Consider the following 22,750-nt stretch of genomic DNA (forward strand, 5'->3'; position numbering starts at 1 on the left):
ATTATAGATGTTTTCGATCTAGTTTGGATTCTTTGCCATCAAATTTGATTGCAAAGAATTCAAATTTGATGGCAAAGAATCCAAACTAGATCAAAAACATCTATACTAACATTATTAACGTAGCATGCAGGCAGAATTGTTAGCACACTGGACAATGATTAGCAGTATTTCGTCCAGCTTTATGTTCTGAGTTGAAGTTCTGAGGAGACTGATTTTGCTTTTCATCATTTGGGGGAACAATAAAATAAGTACCAGTCAAGTACTGGGGTTGATGAAATCAACTAGCCTCCTCTCCCCAAATTTCAGGCCTATATTAGAAAGAATCATTGTTGTTAGGGTGGTGAGCTGGCCAAATCATTAGAGCTTTGGAAAAATGTAAAGAATCAGAACAAGTGCCACAAAGCATTTTTCCAATGTTTTGAGTTCAAATCCAGCCAAAGTCAAGTTTGCCTTTCAAGCTTTGGGGTCTGATAAAACAAAGTAGCATGCAAGTACTAGGGTCGATATCATCGACTTGACCCCTTCCCTCAAAGTTGCTTTTACTAAAATTACAAAGAACTGTCATTATTATTGTGAGATGGCAGAATCAATCCAGTGACAGACAAAATGCTTAGGCATTTCACTTGTCTATTTTTGAGTCCAAATCCCACTGAGGTCAACTTTGCCTCTCGACATTTTGGAGTTGATGAAAATAATACCAGAAAATAATACTGGAACTGATGTAATCATCTACCCCCATCTCCCATTATTTCAGGCCTTGTATCTGTAGTATAAAGGATTGTTGTTGTTGTTGTTGTTAAGTAAACTGGCAAAATCGATCGAGCATTGGAAAAATGTTTTGTGGCATATGTTCAGATTCTTTACACTCTGAGTTCAATTCCTGCCAAGGTTGACTTGCCTTTCATCTTATTAGGGTTGATAAAAAAAATCTCAATTGGCCCCCAGTACTTGACTAAAATGAAGTAGCAGCTAAGTAATGGAGTTAATGTAATCAACTAACTCTGTTCCCTTCAACTCTTTATATTCTGATATTCTGAGTTCGAATCCAACTGAAGTAGACTTCACTTTCATCCTCCAGACTGTGTGGTTAAGAGTAACACAGCTAAAAGGATGCTTCCCAACTACATGATTTCAAGTTCAGTCCCACTGTAGGGAACCTTAATTAAATGTCTTCTACTACCTATACCACTGGGCTGACCAAGGTCTGGTAAATGGATTTAATAGATAGAAACTGAAAGGGCGTAAAAAGCACCCAGTACACTCTGTTAAGTGGTTGGCATTAGGAAAGCATCCAACCATAGAAACCATGCTGCAACAGACAGCTGGAGTTTGGATGCAATATGCAGTATTTTCTGTACAAATCAAACTAATCAACATTACCTGATTGTTGATCTGACAGCAAATGTTGTAAAGATTCTGTACCAAGAAACCGTTCTCAAAACTTCTAACTGGTTGCAGGTCTGGATCACCTTGGTAACTCACGCTGGCTGTACGCAGCATGTTCATCAGCTAATAATTGAACAGATATGCATACATAATTTAGTTTGTTGCTTCATTTGTAAGTACAAACTACATATACTGAAATTCTTTACAGTATTATCAACATATATGCATGCAACACATCTCTGCCATCTAAGAAACAGAGAAATTGATATGCAAAAAAAAAAAAAAATCATTCATCGTCCACAAAGCAGAAACTTTCTACTGAGAAGGCAGCTATTACAAACTTTATTTCATAACACTTTCAACTCCAAATTCTGAATGGGTATCCTTTGGTTCTTTTGCTAATTTAATCACAGCCAACTCAACAACTGTTTGAGGAATAAGTTAAATAAGTAATGACTGGTTTATCAAGGTGACAACTAGGAAGTGAGAAACAATATTTTCTCAAAAGGAGTTACTAACCACTCGGATGAATAAATTGTAAGTCTAAGGGAGATAACTCACGGACATTGAAATTGGTTTCTATTTCATTTAAGGATATCAAGTTGCCACTACATAGCCGTTCGTCCTGCTAGAAATAGAAGCCAAATCTCCCTCAAACTACACCAGTGGTTCCCAAACCTTTAATTTAAATAAGTTTTCTTACGGACCCCTTTTGATATGTTTATCCTTATGTATATATGAAATTTTGAATTTAGTTCACCGACACCCTCCAGTACTTTTGCAGACCGCCAGGGGTATGGAGAGCCTAGGTTGGGAACCACTGAATTACACCCTACTATTACACCCTAAAATAGGAAAGGAAATAGATGAAAATATAGTCCAATATACTTCTAGAAACACAAAAGTTTTTAGGTCTGTTCAATCAGGACTAACCTGAATGCCAAATGAAAAAGACCTCTTCAAATTGTTACAATTGATTGGGCAGTCACAGCTATATCATGTCCAACGTCTTATTTTTCATCATCCATACTAGCATAAGTTGGACAGTCTGCATCAAATGATCCTGAGGCTCACCTTTGACCTTCTTTATCTTATATACAAAGCTCTGCATACATGAGATCCTACTTCAATATTTCTTCTCAATCAACCAGGCAACTTTTACTGTAGACAGATATTTAAATACAGTGATGTTTGATCAGTTATCTCACTTTCCATTACATTTTACTACATTGCTCCTATTCTCTCAGTTTATATGTATTTCAGAATTCATTTACAGTACATTGACAAGCGAAATCGTGATGGCACCTGTGCCCAGCGTCGCCTTCCTGGCACTTGTGCCGGTAGCACGTGTAAAGACATTCGAGCGAGATCGTTGCCAGTGCTGCTGGACTGGCTTGTGTGCCGGTGGCACATAAAATACACCATTTTGAATGTGGCCGTTGCCAGTACCGCCTGACTCGCCTTCGTGCCGGTGGCACGTAAAAGCACCCACTACACACTCGGAGTGGTTGGCGTTAGGAAGGGCATCCCGCTGTAGAAACTCTGGTGTTGCCATCCGGTTTCACCAGTCCTCAGTCAAATCGTCCAACCCATGCTAGCATGGAAAGCGGACGTTAAACAATGATGATGATGATGAATCGATGCATTGGAATAATAATAGATTTTCATGTATAGATAACTTCCATTACAGGAAAATATGTAAAGCCAAGATTTTCAAGATCATAACACTTACATAAAAAAGGGAATGCTTAATCTTACCAACAACCACAAAAGTTTCTGCAACAGGCAGGTGAGATATCTTTGATTAAACTACCACAGTACCTAAGTGAATGACCTAAGAGATTTACACCATAAGGATACATAACTGTTCACTACAAGGATTTCAACAGAGCTATTGTTTGATTTGCTATTAACTTAATTAGCATTAAAAGCAGCCATATCCAACCAAAATATTGTATCTGTTTTATGTTTAAAACTCTTTATACGATCACACACAAGATAATGCTTGATTAAATCAAAACATTGTGAATAAATATGCATTACATTTGACAGAGTAATCTAGATGCTAAAAAGTTAAGCTAAGTCTTGTAAGAGAGGAAATACCCTTAATAGAATCAGATCATAAATTTATTATAGTGAATCCTATTGTCTAGTGGGAAGTTAGAGACACTACTAAAGACTCCATCTTTGTTCCGCTAAATATTTTATTAATACACTTTTACTATTTTACTTGTTTCAGTCACTTGACTGTGGCCATGCTGGAGCACCGCCTTTAGTCGAACAAATCAACCCCAGGACATATTTTTTGTAAGCCTAGTACTTATTCTATCGGTCTCTTTTGCCGAACCGCTAAGTTACAAGATGTAAACACACCAGCATCAATTGTCAAGCGATGTTGGGGAGAGGGGAAAAACACAGACACACAAACATATACACACTCACATACATATATATATATATACATATACATATGCACGACGGGCTTCTTTCAGTTTCCGTCTACCAAATCCACTCACAAGGCTTTGGTCGGGCCAATGCTATAGTAGAAGACACTTGCCCAAGGTGCCACGCAGTGGGACTGAACCCGGAACCATGTGGTTGGCAAGCAAGCTACTTACCACACAGCCACTGCTACGCCTATGTGATATTCCTTAATTTAGTCTCAAACTATCATAAAAAAAAAAAGAAGAAATGTTCATTAAATATTGATTTGTGAGTAGGTATCTGAAGAGGTGACCGAAACTAAAAGAACTGAAGACGAGTTCAAATATACCTCAGAAATATTTCAACCTGGAAAGACTTTTCATTGCAGTTTGTTTTAAGCAAGAATTTTTTTCATGACAAACTGCAGTGAAAAGCAAATATCTCTCAAACATATTTGAACTCGTCTTAAGTCTGTATACTTTCTGTCATTACTTCGTACATCTATTTGTATATTTTGTTCTGGGCTGGTAGCCAAGGTTGGCTGTCAGCAGCTTATATTTTACTGAATAATGATAAAGGAAACAAAGTTTTCTCTAAGCTCAGAGTTGCCTATCTTGGTATCTGATACTGGAGAGAGCTAACGAGTTTGATATTCATCCATCAGTCCAATAAAGAGCTGACAATGATGTTTTGACACCAATTTTGTCTTAAGCAATAATTATTTTCTCCATGACAAACTACAGTGAAAAAGGCCTTTACAGGTTCTAATATCTATCAAGTATATTCCAACTGGCTTTTAAGTTTTTAAATATTGATGATAATGATCTTAAGTGAAAATCACATTCAAAAATAAAATCACAAATGAGGATCTCTTCAACAATTTAACGTTTTTATAAAAATATTTGTAGGCGCAGGAGTGGCTGTGTGGTAAGTAGCTTGCTTACCAACCACATGGTTCCGGGTTCATTCCTACTGCGTAGCACCTTGGTCAAGTGTCTTCTATTATAGCCTCGGGCCGACCAAAGCCTTGTGAGTGGATTTGGTAGACGGAAACTGAATGAAGCCCATCGTATATATGTATATATACATATATATATATATATATATATATATATATATATATATATATATATATATGTGTGTGTGTATGTTTGTGTATCTGTGTTTGTCTCCCCAGCATCACTTGATAACCGATGGTGGTGTGTTTACATCCCCGTAACTTAACGGTTCGGCAAAAGAAACCGATAGAATAAGTACTAGGCTTCCAAAGAATACGTCCTGGGGTTGATTTGCTTGACTAAAGGCGGTGCTCCAGCATGGCCGCAGTCAAATGACTGAAATGAGTAAAAGAGTAAATCATTGAGTTTCTGTTTCAATATAAACACTTTAAAACAGTTTCGTATCGTAGAGGCAGATGAAGTCTCAGTCAGGTTCATAACATTAACAAAAATGAAATCAAAAGAAAGCATGGATATAAAATCAAAAATTTCTAAAAGAAATGAAAAATAATTACCTGGTGTCTTCCAACATCAGTTAGGCGTTTACCTTCAAATGTAGTTTCAAAATCAGGTAAAGTGTCATCATTTTGGCATTGTTTATGAACATCACCATTTGTTAAATTTGAATTATTATCTTTGTTGTCATCATAGAATAAAACTTCTGGAGGTGCAATCTTTGTTTTGAAAAAAAAAAAAAAAAAATGGGATAGAAAACACTAAGGTTGACCACATCAATAAATATTACAGTAAAACATACGATTTTTCTTTCTCAATTGGTTAATCATAAAAACAACACCAACAACCCAATTCCTTGGTAGAGTCTCTAAGACTAGTAGGAGGAGAAAGAGAGGAAGAAATCATAAGTTATGGTTGGTTGCAGTAAGAAAGAGCATATTAGAATATCAAGTAAACCTTGGATCAGAGATGTGATCTGAATGCTTGCAATGGCCCTAAGGCTTGATGTATAGAAGGAAACAGTATGTGCTGATAACCTAGCAAAGACCAAAGTCTCAGTAAGTAAGAAGGCAGCCAAATCACAAATCTCTTCCGACAGATGAGCCTGCACAATCTGTAGAAAAGGCATAGGTAGAAACTCCATAAGATGCACCGGGTAGAAAGTACATATGGCAAGGGAAAACAAAGAATGATATAAGAAGAAATGGTGAAGTTGGACCTCAAGGAGCTGGGTGCCACACAAACAGGATGCAATATTATTGTTGCAACTGTTGTTGGTGTTGTTTAGCCCTAGATCAACCTTGATTAAGTAGACTTTATGATGAAAGATACTCCAGTTAAGAATGTCCTATCTTTTATACAAACAATAAACATCTATGATTACAGTAATGTATTCATCATCATCATCGTTTAACGTCTACTTTCCATGCTGGCATGGGTTGGACAGTTTGACTGGGGACTGGTGAGCCAGATGGCTGCACCAGGCACCAATCTGATTTGGCAGAGTTTCTACAACTGGATGCCCTTCCTAACGCCAACCACCCTGAGAGTGTAGTAATGTAATGTATTATTTTATTTTATATTGCAATTTATTGAAAATTTTGAGAATGGTTGCAACATGCCAATCACTGGTTCACTACCATTATAATAGTGAGAGTAAGAAGAATATCACTGGTTTTTCAGTTTCTTGATGTTCATTTGCTCTCACTCTCTCTCTCTCTCTCTCTCACACACACATAAGCATGTAAGTAGTGAAGAATATCCAGCTACAGAAACCAAGTGAAATAACACAAGTGAAACACCAGAAGCATCAGTCAATAGAAGGAGCAATAAGATCTCCCAAAAAAATAACTTGGACTGTGACAACCTGCTTGACCGATGCTAGCATAGAAAGCAGATGTTTAATGATGATGATGAGTGTGTAGTCTGAGGTATACTTACATCAAATATATATTGTAACTGGTTTTCTACCATCTCCAAATGCTGTCTGGTTTTCCTCTGTAGTTCAATGGAGTCATTATCACCAGAAAAGTTGCTAGTGTTGAAAAAAGATGCCAGTTTTAACCAAATGCTTGGAAAATTGAACTGTGATGACTTCTCAGCCTCTTCAGAAGTTCTAACTTCTTTTTTGGCATGAGCAATGTTTATCAGTAATTTTCGAACCTGTCGATGATAAAACAGAAAAAATTAAAATCACAAACATCAAATTGTTGGATCAGGTGATGAAAGTTACGGAGAGAGAGAGAGAGAGTTAGCCTAGATGAGAAGCAGTTTGGCTTTGTACGAGGAAAAAGCACAACTGATGCTATATTTCTGGTAAGACAGCTGCAGGAGAAACACCTAGCCAAAGATAAACCTCTGTACTTCACTTTTATTGACATGGAGAAGGCCTTTGACAGGGTCCCCTGATCCCTTATCAGGTGGTCAATGCACAAACTAGGGAAAGACAAATGGTTGGTGAGAGCTGTACAAGCCAAGTACAGGAATGCTACCAGTAAGGTGAGGGTTGGCAATGAGTACAGTGAAGAATTCAGGATACAAATAGGGGTTCACCAAGGATCAGTTCTCAGCCCCCTCTTGTTCATCAAAGTTCTCCAGGTAACAACAGAGGAATTTAAGACAGGTTGCCCATGGGAGTTTCTCTATGCTGATGACCTTGCACTTATTGCTGAATCACTACCAGAACTAGAGAGGTTCCAGGTATGGAAGTAAGGTCTAGAATCAAAGGGCTTTAGAGATAACCTAGCAAAGACCAAAGTCTCAGTAAGTAAGAAGGCAATCAAATCACAAATTTCTTCCGACAGATGAGCCTGCACAATCTGTAGAAAAGGCACCGGTAGAAACTCTGTAAGATGCACCTGGTATAAGCTTTGGACACAGAAAACGTGCAGCAATATCAGAGAAAGGTTAATAGGGAAACTAGCTTTTGTATGTGGAAGATGCACAGGTACAATAACCACTGAAAATGTGCAGTAAACAGACTGCTAGGTGGGCAAACTAGTTTCTATTATCTAGGTGACCAAGCTACAAGTGGAGTGGGGTGCACCGAGAGCATAATTGTGAGAATAAGATTAGGCTGGGCAAAGTTCAGAGAGCTCTACCTCTGCTGGCAACAAAGGGCCTCTCTCTCAGAGTAAAAAGCAGATTGAATGAGGCCTGTGCGAGAACAGCTATGCTACATGGCAGTGAAACATGGGCTGTGACAGCTGAAGTCATGCATAGGCTTGAAGGAAATGAAGCCAGTATGCTTCACTGGATGTGCAATGTCAGTGTGCATATTTGACAGAGTATAAACATCTGAGAGAAAAGTTAGGCATAAGTGGCATCAGATGTGGTGTGCAAGAGAGACCACTGCACTGGTATGGTCATATGGTGCATATGGATGAGGACAGTTGTGTAAAGAAGTGCCAATCTCTAACTGTGGAGGAAACTTGTGGTAGAGGTAGACCCAGGAAGACACGGGATGATGTGGTGAAGCATGATTCTTAAACTTTGTGCCTCACAGAGGCAATGACTAGTGAGACCTTTGGCAATATACCGTGCATGAGAAAAATCCGTCAAGCCAAGTGAAATTGTAGTCATAGTTGATGTTGGTGTCATGTAACTGGCACCCATGCCAGTGGCACGTAAAGAGCACTGTTGGAGCATTGAGCCGCAGGGAGGCAAAGTGACCGAGTTCCTTTCAAGCGTTGGGCCTCACGGAAGCAAAGAGGCTGAGTTCCTTTCAAGTGTTGGGCTTCACAGATGCAATGACCGAGGCCTTTGGGATTATGTCGTGCTTGAGAAGAAGACCCACCAAGCCGAGTAAAATCACAGTCATGGCAGATACTGGTGTCACACAAATAGCACCTGTGCCAGTGGCACGTAAAAGCACCCATTACACTCTTGGAGTGATTGGCATCAGGAATGGCATCTAGCCATATTAAACCATGCCAAATCAAGCTGGAGTCTGATGCAGCCTTCCAGCTTACCAGCCCTGGTCAAACTGTCCAATCCATGCCAGCATGGACAACTGGCGTTAAATGATGATGATGATGAAATAACAATAATCAGATTTTGTAGATTGCATTAAGTTAATTAACGACTAATGTCAATAATCATCATCATCATTTAACGTCTGCTTTCCATGCTAGCATGGGTTGGACGATTTGACTGGAGACTGGCAAACCAGATGGCTACACCAGATTCCAATCTGATCTGGCAGAGTTTCTACAGCTGTATGCACCTTCCTAATGCCAACCACTCCGAGAGTGCAGTGGGTGCTTTTTACGGGAAAAAAAAGCACCTAATACACTCTGTAAAGTGACTGGTGTTAGGAAGGGTATCCAGCCATAGAAACCTTGCCAAAGCAGACAATTGGAGCTTGATGCAGTTCTTCAACTTGCCAGCTACAATCAAACTGTCCAACCCAGACCAGCCGGGGAAATGGAAGTCAATTAAAGATGACAATGCCCATAAATCCAATCAAATAAGTAGGGACCACCTACAATCCATAAATACAAAATTATATTTATTCAACACAAAAGTTAAAAAAGAGTAATGAAGTAACATGTAAAAAACAAAATTAGCTTACTGTATCAACAGTAGTTCGATCAAACAGGGGCAAGTATTGGAATCCTGGTCTCTCCAATTCTGATATTTGAACATTGAGAGCAGCATTTAATCTGTGATCAGGAGACAAATAGCTACCACCGATATCTCTGGATGTACTGGCTTGAAGGAATATTGGTTGATACATTTCCTCTTCAGCTAAAAGAAAAGAGCAATAAAATATAAAGTTAAAAGCCAGTTTATATATTGGTATCGTTCATCATTTGTTTAACGTCCGCTTTCCATGCTAGCATAGGTTGTACGATTTGACTGAGGACTGGTGAACCAGATGGCTACACCTGGCTCCAATCTGATTTGGCAGAGTTTATACAGCTGGATGCCCTTCCTGATGCCAACCACTCCGGGAGTGTAGTGGGTGCTTTTACGTGCCACCGGCACGAAGGCCAGTCAGGCGGTACTGGCAATGGCCACACTCAAAAGGTGTATTTTGCGTGCCACCCACACAGGAGCCAGTCCAGCGACACTGGCAATGACCTCGCTCGAATGTCTTTTCACGTGCCAGGAAGGCGACATTTCAATTAATAGGACAACATAACTGTAATAACTAAGATTAAAATAGTAAAATTGTGGTCATTAGCATAACAGTGTAAACTCATAGCCACATAAAAAATACATAACGTAAGATTACTAAAGGAAACCACACATCTCCTCCACAGCAAGACACTGCTGTTTCTGTCCATCATATTTCAGCCTCTCAGCACCTGGCATAGATCCACCTCCCTCAATTCTACTCCTGACTCAGTTGAAACTCCTTGTCTTGCGAGTTACTAATGACCTCACTAAATGTCAGTGCCACATGAAAAGTACCCAGGACACACTTCTGTTCATTGTCTATATAATCTGAGATGACAGTGAATCTTTTGTATTCACTGAACAATGCTGACTTAGGTCAGTACTTCATCTGTCTGACCCTCTTGTTCTCTCTCCTATTCTTTACCCCTTGTCAACCGTCTAACAAGGGATGGCACTAGTTTTATCCACACTCAATTCCAAAACACTACCACCACCATCACTACCACTCTACCTCTCTCATCCATCATGAAGCTTATGTATAAACGACAGTATAAAATCTATTTATATCCCATACACTATACATCATCTCTATTCTGAATTGCCAGTCTTCATTCCTTCACAGCGAGATTACTCATTGCTGATATCAATTATTCTGTTACCACATCTCCCACTCTCTAACCCCATTCACTATATTTCAGCCATTATACTCTAGCTTCATCACTTTAATGTCCACTTTTTCATGCTTGCCTGGATCTGATGAAACCTGGAGGTTTTTCCTGTTGTCAACCCCCATCTCTTCCCAAACAACAAACATTGGACATGCTTTTCTAGGGAATTATAAACAAATGACACCGTTTGTATGAAGGTGACTTTTGTTTACAATCAGCATGCACATGTCAAAACAAGAGGAATACACACACTCTCCCACATAAACCCCCCCCCCCCCCCCCAATACACACATACCCATACACACACCCTTATAGAAACTTAATAAATAACAGAATAATTAAAAACAAGGGTATTTCACAAACCTTTGTGAAGCATAGCTACAAGGTTAGGATTGCTGAACACCTAGAAAGAGGTAAAAAAGGGACAAAATCAATATTCAGACTGCATTCAATATTCAGATATAACTGAAGAATATGGTAATGAACCAATGTGGGTTAATAAAATATGTCATAGCTACATTTATGATTAAATGAGAGAGAGAGAGAGAGAAAGAGAGAGAAAGAGAGAGAGAGAGAGAGAGAGAGAGAGAGAGAGAGTATCTAGTTTAATGAAGATCTCATAAGTAGTTATAATTACAAACAAAAAATGTGATTAAATCATAATTGAAAGTTAAGAAAATAATAGAGGTGTTCGAAATAAATAGAAACTGTCTCAGTGAACTAGTTGAAACAAGTAAAAGAATAAAATAAAATATATTTTCCTATAATTTTTATGAAACTGTAAAATAGTGATTCATTCACAAAACCTCTCATAATTTTTTTTAAGTAGGAGCACTTTACACTATACTCCATCTAGCTCATCAACATGTACACTTACATGCCAAAGGTGAAACAGTCTTTGCTTCAAACCAGCCACTGTCCCTCACAGTATTCCTTTCATTAGTCTCAAACAATGTACCACAGACTTAACTCCACACCTAAGGGATCTATCCAGAACACTATAAATACTGAGCCACAATATTTCACCGAGACAATCCCACCTGATAATATCCCATCCTGTATCAGAAATGACTGGCTTTCCTTTCCAAGATCAGAAAATACTTCAGTTCCCAACAATTATCAACCCTTTACAAAGCCCAACCAAATTCCACACCGAAATACTGAAACTAAATTTGGAATAAATGCTGCTGCTACACATTCAGATAACCAAAACTGCATCCAAAACAAGTCACCCATCTGCATCTGGCTCTCTGATGTTATGCCTCCTTACTTTGCATCTACTGCTACAGCAGCCAGTGCTCCTCAAGGGCTGGCTAATGCTCTTTTGAGACCCACCTATCTTTGTGACAGTCACACAGTAAATGTCATATTCTGATATAAGCTGTTTCAGCATTCACGGATTTTAACCATAATCTTTGTCTATTACTTTTTAGTAACATGTATTTTCTTGTAAGTATGCTTTTGTACTTATTGTAGAAATTCAAATACAATACCCATTACCTACCTGCCAACCTATCATTCTACTTCAATGCATTAATGGATTAATTTTGCTAAAAAAAAACAAACATTATGTATCAAAGCTCACCTTTGTTATTCTGAACATCATGTAAGCATTGTGGGGAGAAGTAAGGTCCATTCGGAAGAAGCGTGGCAGAATTTGATGGAAAATTGCAGAGTAGAACAGTAAGTTATCAACAACAAAGCTGTACCTGAAATTAGATTAAATCATAACAAACATAACAAAACACAACTTGTCTCTCCTCCGCTCATTACTTTACTTACATGTGCCCACCACTCCTCTGGTTTTCACTAACCATCATGACTAATGATTAGAGGAAAAGATTCTCTCCCTAAAAATGCCATTCTTCAAGAATGCCCCGCACATGTTTTTTTTTTCAACCACTTTCTATTTATAAGTATTCAAGAGATGCATCAACCATGTCAATCCAACTCACCAGTCTTAGAGGTACTGCAAAGATCATGAGTATAAACTATTCCTCCAGAATGGTTTGGACCTATATTATTAAAAAAATATACAATGTCTTATACTGCACAGCAGCTGTGGAGAGAAAACAGTTGTTGAAACCGACCTTCCTAATTTTAGTACGATGAACCTACTTTTTGAAGCATTTAACCAATAGATTCTCTATTTCTAGCAAATAATATATTTTTAATTCTAATTGGATCAGGGACTATTTTCATAGGGACAACCAAAGACAAGTAAATTGATTCCCCAACTAATAGCAGACGAAAAAGTTAGTCACTGCCTAAAATGCTACCATTTGATATCATTCACAATGCAACAATAACAATTTTCTAATTGATAGTTGTCTATTTATAATTCTAATTTGTAATCCATAGTGTGTACACCTGTAAACTGCATGACAACCTCACAAGTGCTGATGGCATGGAAAAAGCACCCAGTACACTCTGTGAGTTGGTTGGTGTCAGGAAGTGCATCAAGCTAGAGAAACAATGCCAAAGCAGACACTGGAGCAGAATGCAGTTCTGGGGCCCACTAGATCTTGGTAAACTGTTCAACCTATGCAAGCATGTAACATGGATATTAAATGAACTTGATAATGATAATGATGACCTTTACTTAAATATACTGAACCAAGATGACTGACATCAATCAGTTGATATGTTTTCTTAGAGAAAAAGAAAAACCTTTTTAACAGTGCATGATTTAACGACAGTTGAAAATTGTCTGGTGAGGAATTAACAAATGACACTATCATAAATGTGATCCCAAGAGTAACCAAAAGCCAAATCTCTGGTGACAGCAAAAATTTACACAATTACAAAAAAAAACAGAACCAAAACTGGCAATGCCAAAATTAATCTGTCAAAAAAGAGTCTCAAATCTTTCCCAAGCTCTATCTTCAGTTATATATCTATGGGATGAAGATACATATAAAAGAACTTACCATCTGTCTTGTATAATTGCATTATCATCCTCTTCATTATTGCTCCGTAAGTTAGGCTTACTTTGGCTAACATAGCGCCAAGGCTGAATGTAACTTAACCAGGTCTCTAGTAGCTGTATGAATACAATGTTGTAGAGGAAAATAAGCACAAAGAAAAATTAGCTGAATAGGAAACAGAAAGAAACCAATAGAAGTTGGGGATAATCAAGAACTTTGACAAACTTAGGTGATTGATTGACTGACTAAATGACTAATCAATTAATTAACTGGTTGAATGTTAACTAATTGAGCAGTAATAATAAAAGGAGTGAAATAGACCCAGTGCATGTGTTTATTATTGAGTATAATGACCCTCCTGATATACAAGATCTTGTTACAACACAAGAGTTCACATCAAGGATCTTGCAAACCAAACACAAAACACATCTACACTAAACTCTCTTAACTTTTATTCTAATGATACAAAACACACAACTATGGGTGTTCTGACTAGCTACAGAGTTCAAACCACAACAAGGTCAACTTTGCTTTTCATCTTTTCAGGGTTAATAGAACTACAAATTCAGGGCAGTGGCTGATGGAAGATGTCTAAATGTAACATCAAACATTCAGATATTTTCCACCAGTCTTACAGGCCACTGCTTTTTACTATCCACACTAAAAAAAAAAAAAAAAAAAAAAAAGTTGGGCATTAGTGAGTGTCTACAGAAGAGATCACTGTTGTTATTCTATTTTAGACTCAAACCTGAATAAACATCCCAGCACCCACTATCTTGTTTTGTTTTCCTTACCTATTTTAAGACTGTGAATTGCAATCTGAAATAAAGGAGTATGTGTGGACATATAATTTAAATGGATGAGTGCCAAATAAAGTGCACTATGTTACCACAAGAAGATCAACATATTGCCACAACTTTGACAAGAATGTTGAGTAGCCAAAGATAACATGACATAGTACTGTCAATACTGAGAGATGATAAACCTTATAGAGGAATTTTTTTCAATCTGGTTTCATTATTCATATTATGACCAAGAACTGTAGTCTCATTTTATTTGCAATAATCTGGTGCATCTTGAAAAGTCTAGGGATCACCTGAACTTGTAGGTAGACCTGTGGATCACCAAGAAAATACCTCAAACTACAACCTAAAAAGAACATTTGATAATGTAGTCTTAGATACATTATGCATTAAAAAAAGGTGATAGTCAAGGCTAGAATGCAGTTCATTGTAGGTCTATTTAATTATGGATGACCTGGGATAAACAACAATGAAATCAATAGAAAAAATTATATATAGCTAAAAGAAAAACAAATATAGACCTAAAATGACCTTACCAATCTAAATGAAGAATCCAGTGGCCACCAGTGGAAAGCATGACATAAAAATGTATAAAGGCGCTTCTGAATGATTCCAAGAACTGTAGTCCTAGTAATTAAAAAAGAGAAGTTAACAAAATGAACATGTGAAACACATGATCAAAACGAATATGATTTTTTTTTTTAAATTGAAAATTGAATTGTCTTTGGACTTAAATAAACATCAACACATTCACATAAATAAATACAAACACACATAATTAATGTGAAACTAGTTAATAAGAGGAAAAAAAAAAAGTTGGAGGCAGCTCACTTTTTGAATTGATCAATTGATGTGGGGAGCTGTTGGTAGTAAGGCGTTGACGATATTGGAGGTAATGCACTGTTCACAAAATAGTGCAGATGTTTTACAAGCACCCGTGCTATTCGAATGTGGTTGATTGTTGGTACATATAATTCCTGCAGCAAAAGAAGAAAGCAAAATAATTTAAGAACATAAAAGCATAACAATCTGAATTCAAAAGTAATCCAAATGAATTTGGTTGTTATTGTAACTGCACAGAAAAATAAAATCTTCTTTATCACTTGATAAAATGCATGAATGTACAGGATTAGAGAGCAGGTGAAGAGAAGAGAGAGAGAAAGAGTAGAAGGAAGAGAAAGACAGAAAGCTTATAGTCATCTTGTTATTCAGGATGTAATTTTTAATGTGCCTGAGAAGACTCGGCAAGCCAAGTGAGACCAAAATCCAAGGCCTCTGCCAGGGATGTAGCCAGCCCACTTACGCGTACTCTGCTTGCAAAGACCTGTTGAGGCAAGTGAAATCGAAATTGGACCAAATTCGACGACTGGCCCCCATGCCAACATCTCCTCCATTGGACACTAAACTCTGCTTGCGAAAACCTGTTGGGGCAAGCGAAAGCGAAATTGTGATGTCACCACCGTTCGAGCGTGATCGTTACCAGCGTCGCCTTCCTGGCACTTGTGCCGCAACTTCGAGTTCCTGGCACGTGATAAGTCATTCGAGTGAGATCATTGCTAGAGACATTTTAGTAAATAATTAAATATATATAAACCTGTATATTTAACCATATACAAGGTATGGTCACTTTTCAGCCTTGTGTCTTTGACAATTCTACAGTACTTCATTTTCCCCAAACTTCAGATAGCAGATGCACAAATATAATGGAAAAAAATAAATAAATAAACTCACCTCATTTTGATACAAAACACCAAGTTGGTTGACATTTGCAGAGTTTTGATTCAGCCAAAAATCAGAAAATACCTAAATGAAATTAAATCAAGTAAAAACCAAAAAGGATTAACAAAAGTTTATGAAAATGTCAGCAGCAGAAAATGCACGACAATACTGTAAACATGTTTGCTAGCACAGATACACAACACAAACAGATTTTCTTTATGACTCTTAGTTTAGGCTTTATGTTTTAAGATGTCACAGTTAAAACCTGACTCAAATAATTTTTTTAATACACGAGGTAATTAGCTCTATTAGCTTTAATTTATTCTCAACATAATTAAATTTCAATGCAATTACACAATCGACCATCAAGTTTTAGTATACTGTTTGGTTTAGTGAGTTCATTAAGACATGTTGCAAGAGAAGAATGAAAGAATGCAGTGAAAAGTTTTGAGAAAGATATTTAACATAAGCACAATGTGCCTGGGTGGGTAAGAAGCTTGGTTCTCAGCAATGCAATGTAGGATTCAGTCCCATTATAAGGCAAGTGTCTTCTAATATGGCCATTTTTTTTTTTTTTTGCCTTTGACCCTCCAACGCGGAGTATAGGCCACTAATAATTGAATTCCATGTCGCATAATTTTTCGCTTCTGTACTTATACTCTGCCATGAATGTCCCCCTTCCTCTAGTTCCTTTTGTGTTGATCTACGCCACAAGTTCTTAGGCCTACCTTTCTTTCTATATCCATCCGGATTCTATGGTAAGGCACTTTTCGCTACATTTGGTGTGTCCTATCTAATTGTGCTACCAATCCACTTCCACTTTTTCTTATATATTTGCTCCCTAATCGAAACTTGATTTGTTCTTTGTCATAGCTCCATATTGCTTATGTGTTCGGGCCATCTAATTTCAAGTATACTACGCAAGCATCTGTTGATGAATGATTGTATTTGCTTATTTAATTTAACTGTTGTTCGCCATGTCTCAGCCACATACAATAACACCAAATAGCCATTAGCAGACCAAAATCTTGTGAGTGGATTTGGAAAACAGAAACTGAAAGAAGTTTGTCATATACAGTAATCTCTTGACTATCACAGGTGCTACGTTCCAAAATCTCCCACAGAAATAACTAAAATCTAAAAAACATATAAATACCTATCAGCTGCAGAAACCTGAATTTGGCTAATACATATATTAGCCAGAAAAACCTGCGATGTACTGAGTGAGCAATAGGTGAGCCACGATGTACTAAGTGCACAATGGGTGAAACATGATACGGCGAGGGATTAGGCTGTCAAATCACAACCCACTTCAGGTAGATGGCCCTGCTCGATATGTAGAAAAGGCATGGGTAGAAACTCCATACTATGTGCCCAGTGTAAGCTATTGACACATAAAAGGTGCAGCAATATTAAAGGAAGGTTAACTGGGAAAATAGTTTTTGTGTGTGGCAGATGCACTGGGGCAATAAACACTGAAGATGTACAGAAAGATTCCATCACATGCCGGGGAAGAAACTAGAAGTAGTTAATACCTTCTACTACCTAGGCGACCAAATCTGTAGTTGGGGTGGTTGCTCTGAGAGTGTAGCGACTAGAGTAATAATAGCCTGGGCAAAGTTCAGGGAGCTCCTACCTCTGCTGGCAATTAAGGGCCTCTTACCCAAGGTGAAAGGTAGACTGTATGATGCATATATGTGAACTACCATGCTACACGGCAGTGAAACATGGGCCATGAATGCTGAGGACATGTGCAGGTTTGAAAGAAATTAAGCTAGTATGATCCATTGGATATGTAATGTCAGTATGCATACACAACGGAGTGTAAGCACTCTTAGGGAAAAGTTGGTCATAAGAAGCAACAAATGTGATGTGCAAGAGAGGCGACTGCACTGATATGGCCATGTGTTATGTATGAATGAAGACAGCTGTGTGAGGAAGTGCCACTCCCTAACTGTAGAAGGAACCTGTGGAAGAGGTAGATTCAGGAAGACATGGGATGAGGTGGTGAAGCATGTCCTTTGAACATTGAGCCTCACAGAAGCTATGACAGGAGATCGGGATCTTTGGAGATACGCTGTGATTGAGAAGACCCAGCAACCAAAGTGAGATGGCAGACGCACTTCCAGCCCTGTTATGAATACTCCTGATGCATCAGGCGATATGATATGCTTGAGAAGACTTGTTGAGTCAAGTAAAACTAATATTGTAGCTGGGGCCAGTGTCCCCTGACTGGCTCCTGTGCCGGTGGCATGTAAAAAGCACCATCCAAACATGGTTGATACCAGGTCAGCCTGACTGGCTCCTGTGCTAGTGGCACATAAAAAGCACCCACTGATCGTGACTGATGCCAGTACCTACTGACTGGCTCCTGTGCCAGTGGCATGTAAAAAGCACCATCTGAACGTGATTGTTGCTAGGCCCGCCTTACTGGCCCCTGTGCCAGTGGCACATAAAAAGCTCTCCAAAATACTCTTGGAGTGGTTGGTGTTAGGAAGGGCATCATCTGTAGAAACTCTGCCAGACCAGATTGGAGCCTGGTGCAGCCGCTGGCTCTCCAGACCTCAAACTGTCCAACCTATGCCAACATGGAAAATGGACATCAATCATGATGATGATATATGTATATATATGTGTGTCTTTGTGTTTGTTTGTCCCCCACCACTGTTTGACAATCAGTGTTGGTTTGTTTACATCCCCATAACTTAGCAGTCGAGCAAGGCAGAATTTAAAATATGTATTAGGCTCGATTAGCTCAACTAAAATTCTTCACAACAGTGTCACAGTACGGTTGTAGTCCAGTGGCTAAAACAAGTAAAATATAAAAGAATATGAAAATATCAAATGCCCAGTTTGCCATGCCAGATATTGCTATTTTTAGGGGAAGTTTCACAATAACTCAAGCTTATGAAAACAGCTACTTCACTATAAAAACAAAACATGATTATCCACCTGTAATTTTCTCACAATAAAAAAAAGGATGACTGAATGTAAAATATGAAATTGATAATGAATAAAGAAACAGACACTGAATTGGAAAATGTAAAGTATATTTCTTAAAGTTTTACCTGAATAAGGGCTTCCGAGTGCCACATTTCTGTACCAGATTGATCAAGGACTGATGGAGATTTGAAAGGTTGTTTCTGAGCAGTGACAACACTGGATTTAAATAATCGAAGACCAGGAATATATTTTGGAGAAACAGACGAGTGACTGGATTGGATTGGTGAACTGTAAATAGAAATATCAATGAGACTTAGTACCAAGTTAACATAAGCTTTCCTTTATTTTAATTACATGAAAGTAAAAGATATAAAGAAAATTATTGTTTCACATTCACAAAACAATATCACGGTCTAGTCTGATAATTATTTGAACTCTCATCCTCTGAATGTGAACTAATGTAGTATAATCAATGCAGAACACTGCACTTTATATTACTCCTAGCAAAGCATTATCATCACCGTTTAGTGTCCACTTTTCCATACTTGCATGTGTTGATCAACTGAACTTTTAAACCCACAAGACACATCCGTGCCTCATATTACTGGTGCTGTTTCATTGGCTGCATTTGTTCAAGCTTTAAACCAACAATATAATTATTCTACAGGGTGTCCACAAAGTCTGGGTACATGGGATTAACACACTTTAAGAAATTATTATTTCTTATATTTAATTGTTTATGTTATGATTTTATTTACTCCATGTACCCACATGGGGATTAACACATACTTTAAGAAATTATTATTTCTTATATTTAATTGCTTATGTTATGATTTTATTTACTCTATGTACCCAGACTTTGTGGACACCCTGTACTTCAGTAGTAAGCATCAAGAATAACAATATTGTGCTGAGCAACAGAGCAGGAAAATTATTGGAGAAGAGGAATGAAAGTGCATTACTCATACCTTTCACATGAGAAACTAATTAAATGTAAAAGTAAGACAAAGTACTCACCCAGTATTCTGGGACTGAATGACAGGACTTCGCACCAAAGATGGCATATGAGGGATGGCTGGAATCTGCTGTTTCTCCAGAGGTAACAAATAGTCTAAATAATCCTCAACCAAAGTTGGATATAAAAATGCAGAAAAGTGACCCCATATTGGGCAGTTCAGCCTAGATTTGGGGCTCACAAGCATAAAGGCAAAATGGAAAAGAAACAATTCAAATGGAGGTAAGAACAAAAGAGTTAAGGGAAATATAAAATGATCAAGTGAGAAAATGATCTTATCATACAAAGAGAATATATATATACAAGGTTGGCCAAAAGTCAACCGACAGTAAATCAAAATTCCATAAATACTTAATATTCAATTTTATTTATTCATTCCAATTGTGAATGTTCAATAATTGAATGCTGTGAGTTAAAATCACCATCTTTTTTTAACTTTGTCTATTTATTAGCAAAGTCTCATATAAAGCAATTTTTTTGCTTTAATCTTGGAATTAAATGGGTTTTGATTCACTATCAGGTGACTTTTGGCCAACCCTGTACATGAGTAGTATGAGATGTGGATACAGAGAAGCATGCAGCAATCACAGAATGTTCCTCAAAAGGATTCAGTTAAGAATCCATACGGTAATGAATTGCAAAGTATACAAAACTACTAAGTCAGGCGGTATGAGAGGTAAATATACATTTCATGACTTTCATCCAATCATAAGCTGTAATCTTAAAACAATCAAATGGCTAAATAAATGTATATTCATCACGTTTTTCACACCTCCCAACCTTATGGTTTATATATAAATATAGTAGAGGCACTTGACTCAGTGGTTAGTGTGTTGGACTCATGATCGTAAGATTGTGGTTTCAATTCCTGGACTGGGCGACACAGTATTCTTGAGTCAAACACTTCACTTTCAGTTGCTCCAGTCCATTCCGATAGCAAAAATGAGCAACCCTGTGACGGACCACTGTCTCACTAAGGTGGGAAACATGTATGTCATGGAAACTGACACTACAAGTCTATATGACTGTGGATGGACACGAAACTCAGCTTGCGAAGACTTATTGGGGCAAGCGAAAGTGAAATCAGGATTGCACCTGTGCCCAGCGTCGCCTTTCTCGCACTTGTGCCTGTGGCATGTGTAAGGATTTTCGAGCGAGATCGTTGCCAGTGCCCCTGGACTGGCTCTTGTGCGGGTGGCACATAAAATACACCATTTTGAGCGTGGCCGTTGCCAGTACCACCTGACTGGCCTTTGTGCGGGTGGCACGTAAAAGCACCCACTACACTCACTGAGTGGTTGGCGTTAGGAAGGGCATCCAGCTGTAGAAACTCTGCCAAATCAGATTGGAGCCTGGTGTAGCCATCTGATTTCACCAGTCCTCAGTCAAATCGTCCAACCCATGCTAGCATGGAAAGTGGACATTAAACGATGATGATGATGATGATATATATATATATATATGTTTATATATATATATATATATATATATATATATATATATATATATATATATATATATAAAAGTACCTAAAAAAGAGTGTGATGCTTCTTCCAGTCATATATATATATGTACCAGCATGGAAAACGGACACGAAATGTTGCTGCTGATGATATATATTCATCATTGTTTTAAAATCCACTTTTCCATGCCTACATGATTCAGCTGGAAATCACTGAGGCAGATTTTCCTATGGCTGGATGTTCTTCCAGACACTAAACCTCCATTTGTTTTCAAGCAAGATAGTATTTCCCCAAAACTGAAGATATTACCATGGAAGATTGTATACCTTGTATGACAGTAACATGCATTATAATTATTACACAATCATCATCATCGTTTAATGTCCATCTTCCATGCATGCATGGGTAGGATGGCTGACAGGTGCCAGTCAGGTAGAATATTACCCCTGGTTACTGTGTCTGTTTTGGCAGGGTTTTTACGGCTGGATGCTCTTCCTAACACCAACCACTCAGCAGAGTGAACTCGTTGCTTTTTATGTGGCACTGGCACAGGGAAAATTAGTTTTGGCATGATTTTTACAGCTGGATGCCTTTCCAAATGCCAACCACTTTACAGTGTGGACTGGACTCTTTTTACGTGGCAGGGTCACCAAGTAACTTGGCAAGACAAAAAATTTTGAGAGGGGCAGGGGACATTTGAGGTGGGGAACTTGTGTCAGAGGATAAAAGATTAAAGTGTGACAGAGGGACAGAGAGGCGAAAACAGGTGTCTTGCTATAATGGAGGGGGGAGGGAGGCATTAGAAGAGGTGATCCGGAAATAGCAGCAAAGAAAATTTGTAAAAATCAAATCGATGCATAGTAAAATGAAATTAGTAATAATTAATTCAAACATAGGCCCGAATACTTATGTAAGGAACAGAGTAGTCAAATTAACCACAGTACTTGATTAGTATCAACTCCGGAAGTACGAAAGGCCAAGTCTACCTTGGTGGGATTCAAACTCAGGACATAATTAAATATTGTAAGGCATTTTGTCTAATCCTCTGCAATTCTGCCATCAATATGTTTACAATTTAAAACATCAGTTTCTACAAGACAAATGAATAAAAACATCATCAGCACGGCAGACAGATATTAAACAATGATGATGATAATGCATAAGTATGTAGCAGTACATATTTAAAAAGGATATTGAGAGTTAGATAAGGGCGACCAAATGCTTGCATCTGTAGTTTGTTGGCGTAAAATACTGGTACAGCTCCTTCTTCAATCAAACGTCTTGTTGGTGCCTAGGATAAATTCAGACAATAAATATATTAAAAA

General features: G+C 38.0%; 1 protein-coding gene across 1 annotated transcript in view; it reads right to left on the reverse strand.

The window, feature by feature from the left end:
* The window catches only part of LOC106868281 (sphingomyelin phosphodiesterase 4), a 29,591-nt gene that overhangs the window by 1,263 nt on the left and 5,578 nt on the right, over window positions 1-22,750 (reverse strand). The window contains exons 4-16 of the mRNA XM_089349811.1: window positions 22,620-22,716; window positions 19,965-20,184; window positions 19,073-19,235; window positions 16,017-16,088; window positions 15,117-15,262; window positions 14,822-14,912; window positions 13,486-13,598; window positions 12,141-12,264; window positions 10,919-10,958; window positions 9,337-9,512; window positions 6,705-6,926; window positions 5,324-5,482; window positions 1,381-1,509 (exon numbers count right to left, since the gene is read on the reverse strand). Of these exons, the coding sequence (XP_089205937.1) occupies window positions 1,381-1,509; window positions 5,324-5,482; window positions 6,705-6,926; window positions 9,337-9,512; window positions 10,919-10,958; window positions 12,141-12,264; window positions 13,486-13,598; window positions 14,822-14,912; window positions 15,117-15,262; window positions 16,017-16,088; window positions 19,073-19,235; window positions 19,965-20,184; window positions 22,620-22,716 (1,752 nt within the window). The remainder of the gene's footprint in view (window positions 1-1,380; window positions 1,510-5,323; window positions 5,483-6,704; window positions 6,927-9,336; window positions 9,513-10,918; window positions 10,959-12,140; window positions 12,265-13,485; window positions 13,599-14,821; window positions 14,913-15,116; window positions 15,263-16,016; window positions 16,089-19,072; window positions 19,236-19,964; window positions 20,185-22,619; window positions 22,717-22,750) is intronic.

The sequence above is a fragment of the Octopus bimaculoides genome, chromosome 1 (assembly GCF_046866305.1).
Source record: "Octopus bimaculoides isolate indiv1 chromosome 1, ASM4686630v1, whole genome shotgun sequence".
In the NCBI taxonomy this organism is placed as follows: Eukaryota; Metazoa; Mollusca; class Cephalopoda; order Octopoda; family Octopodidae; genus Octopus; species Octopus bimaculoides.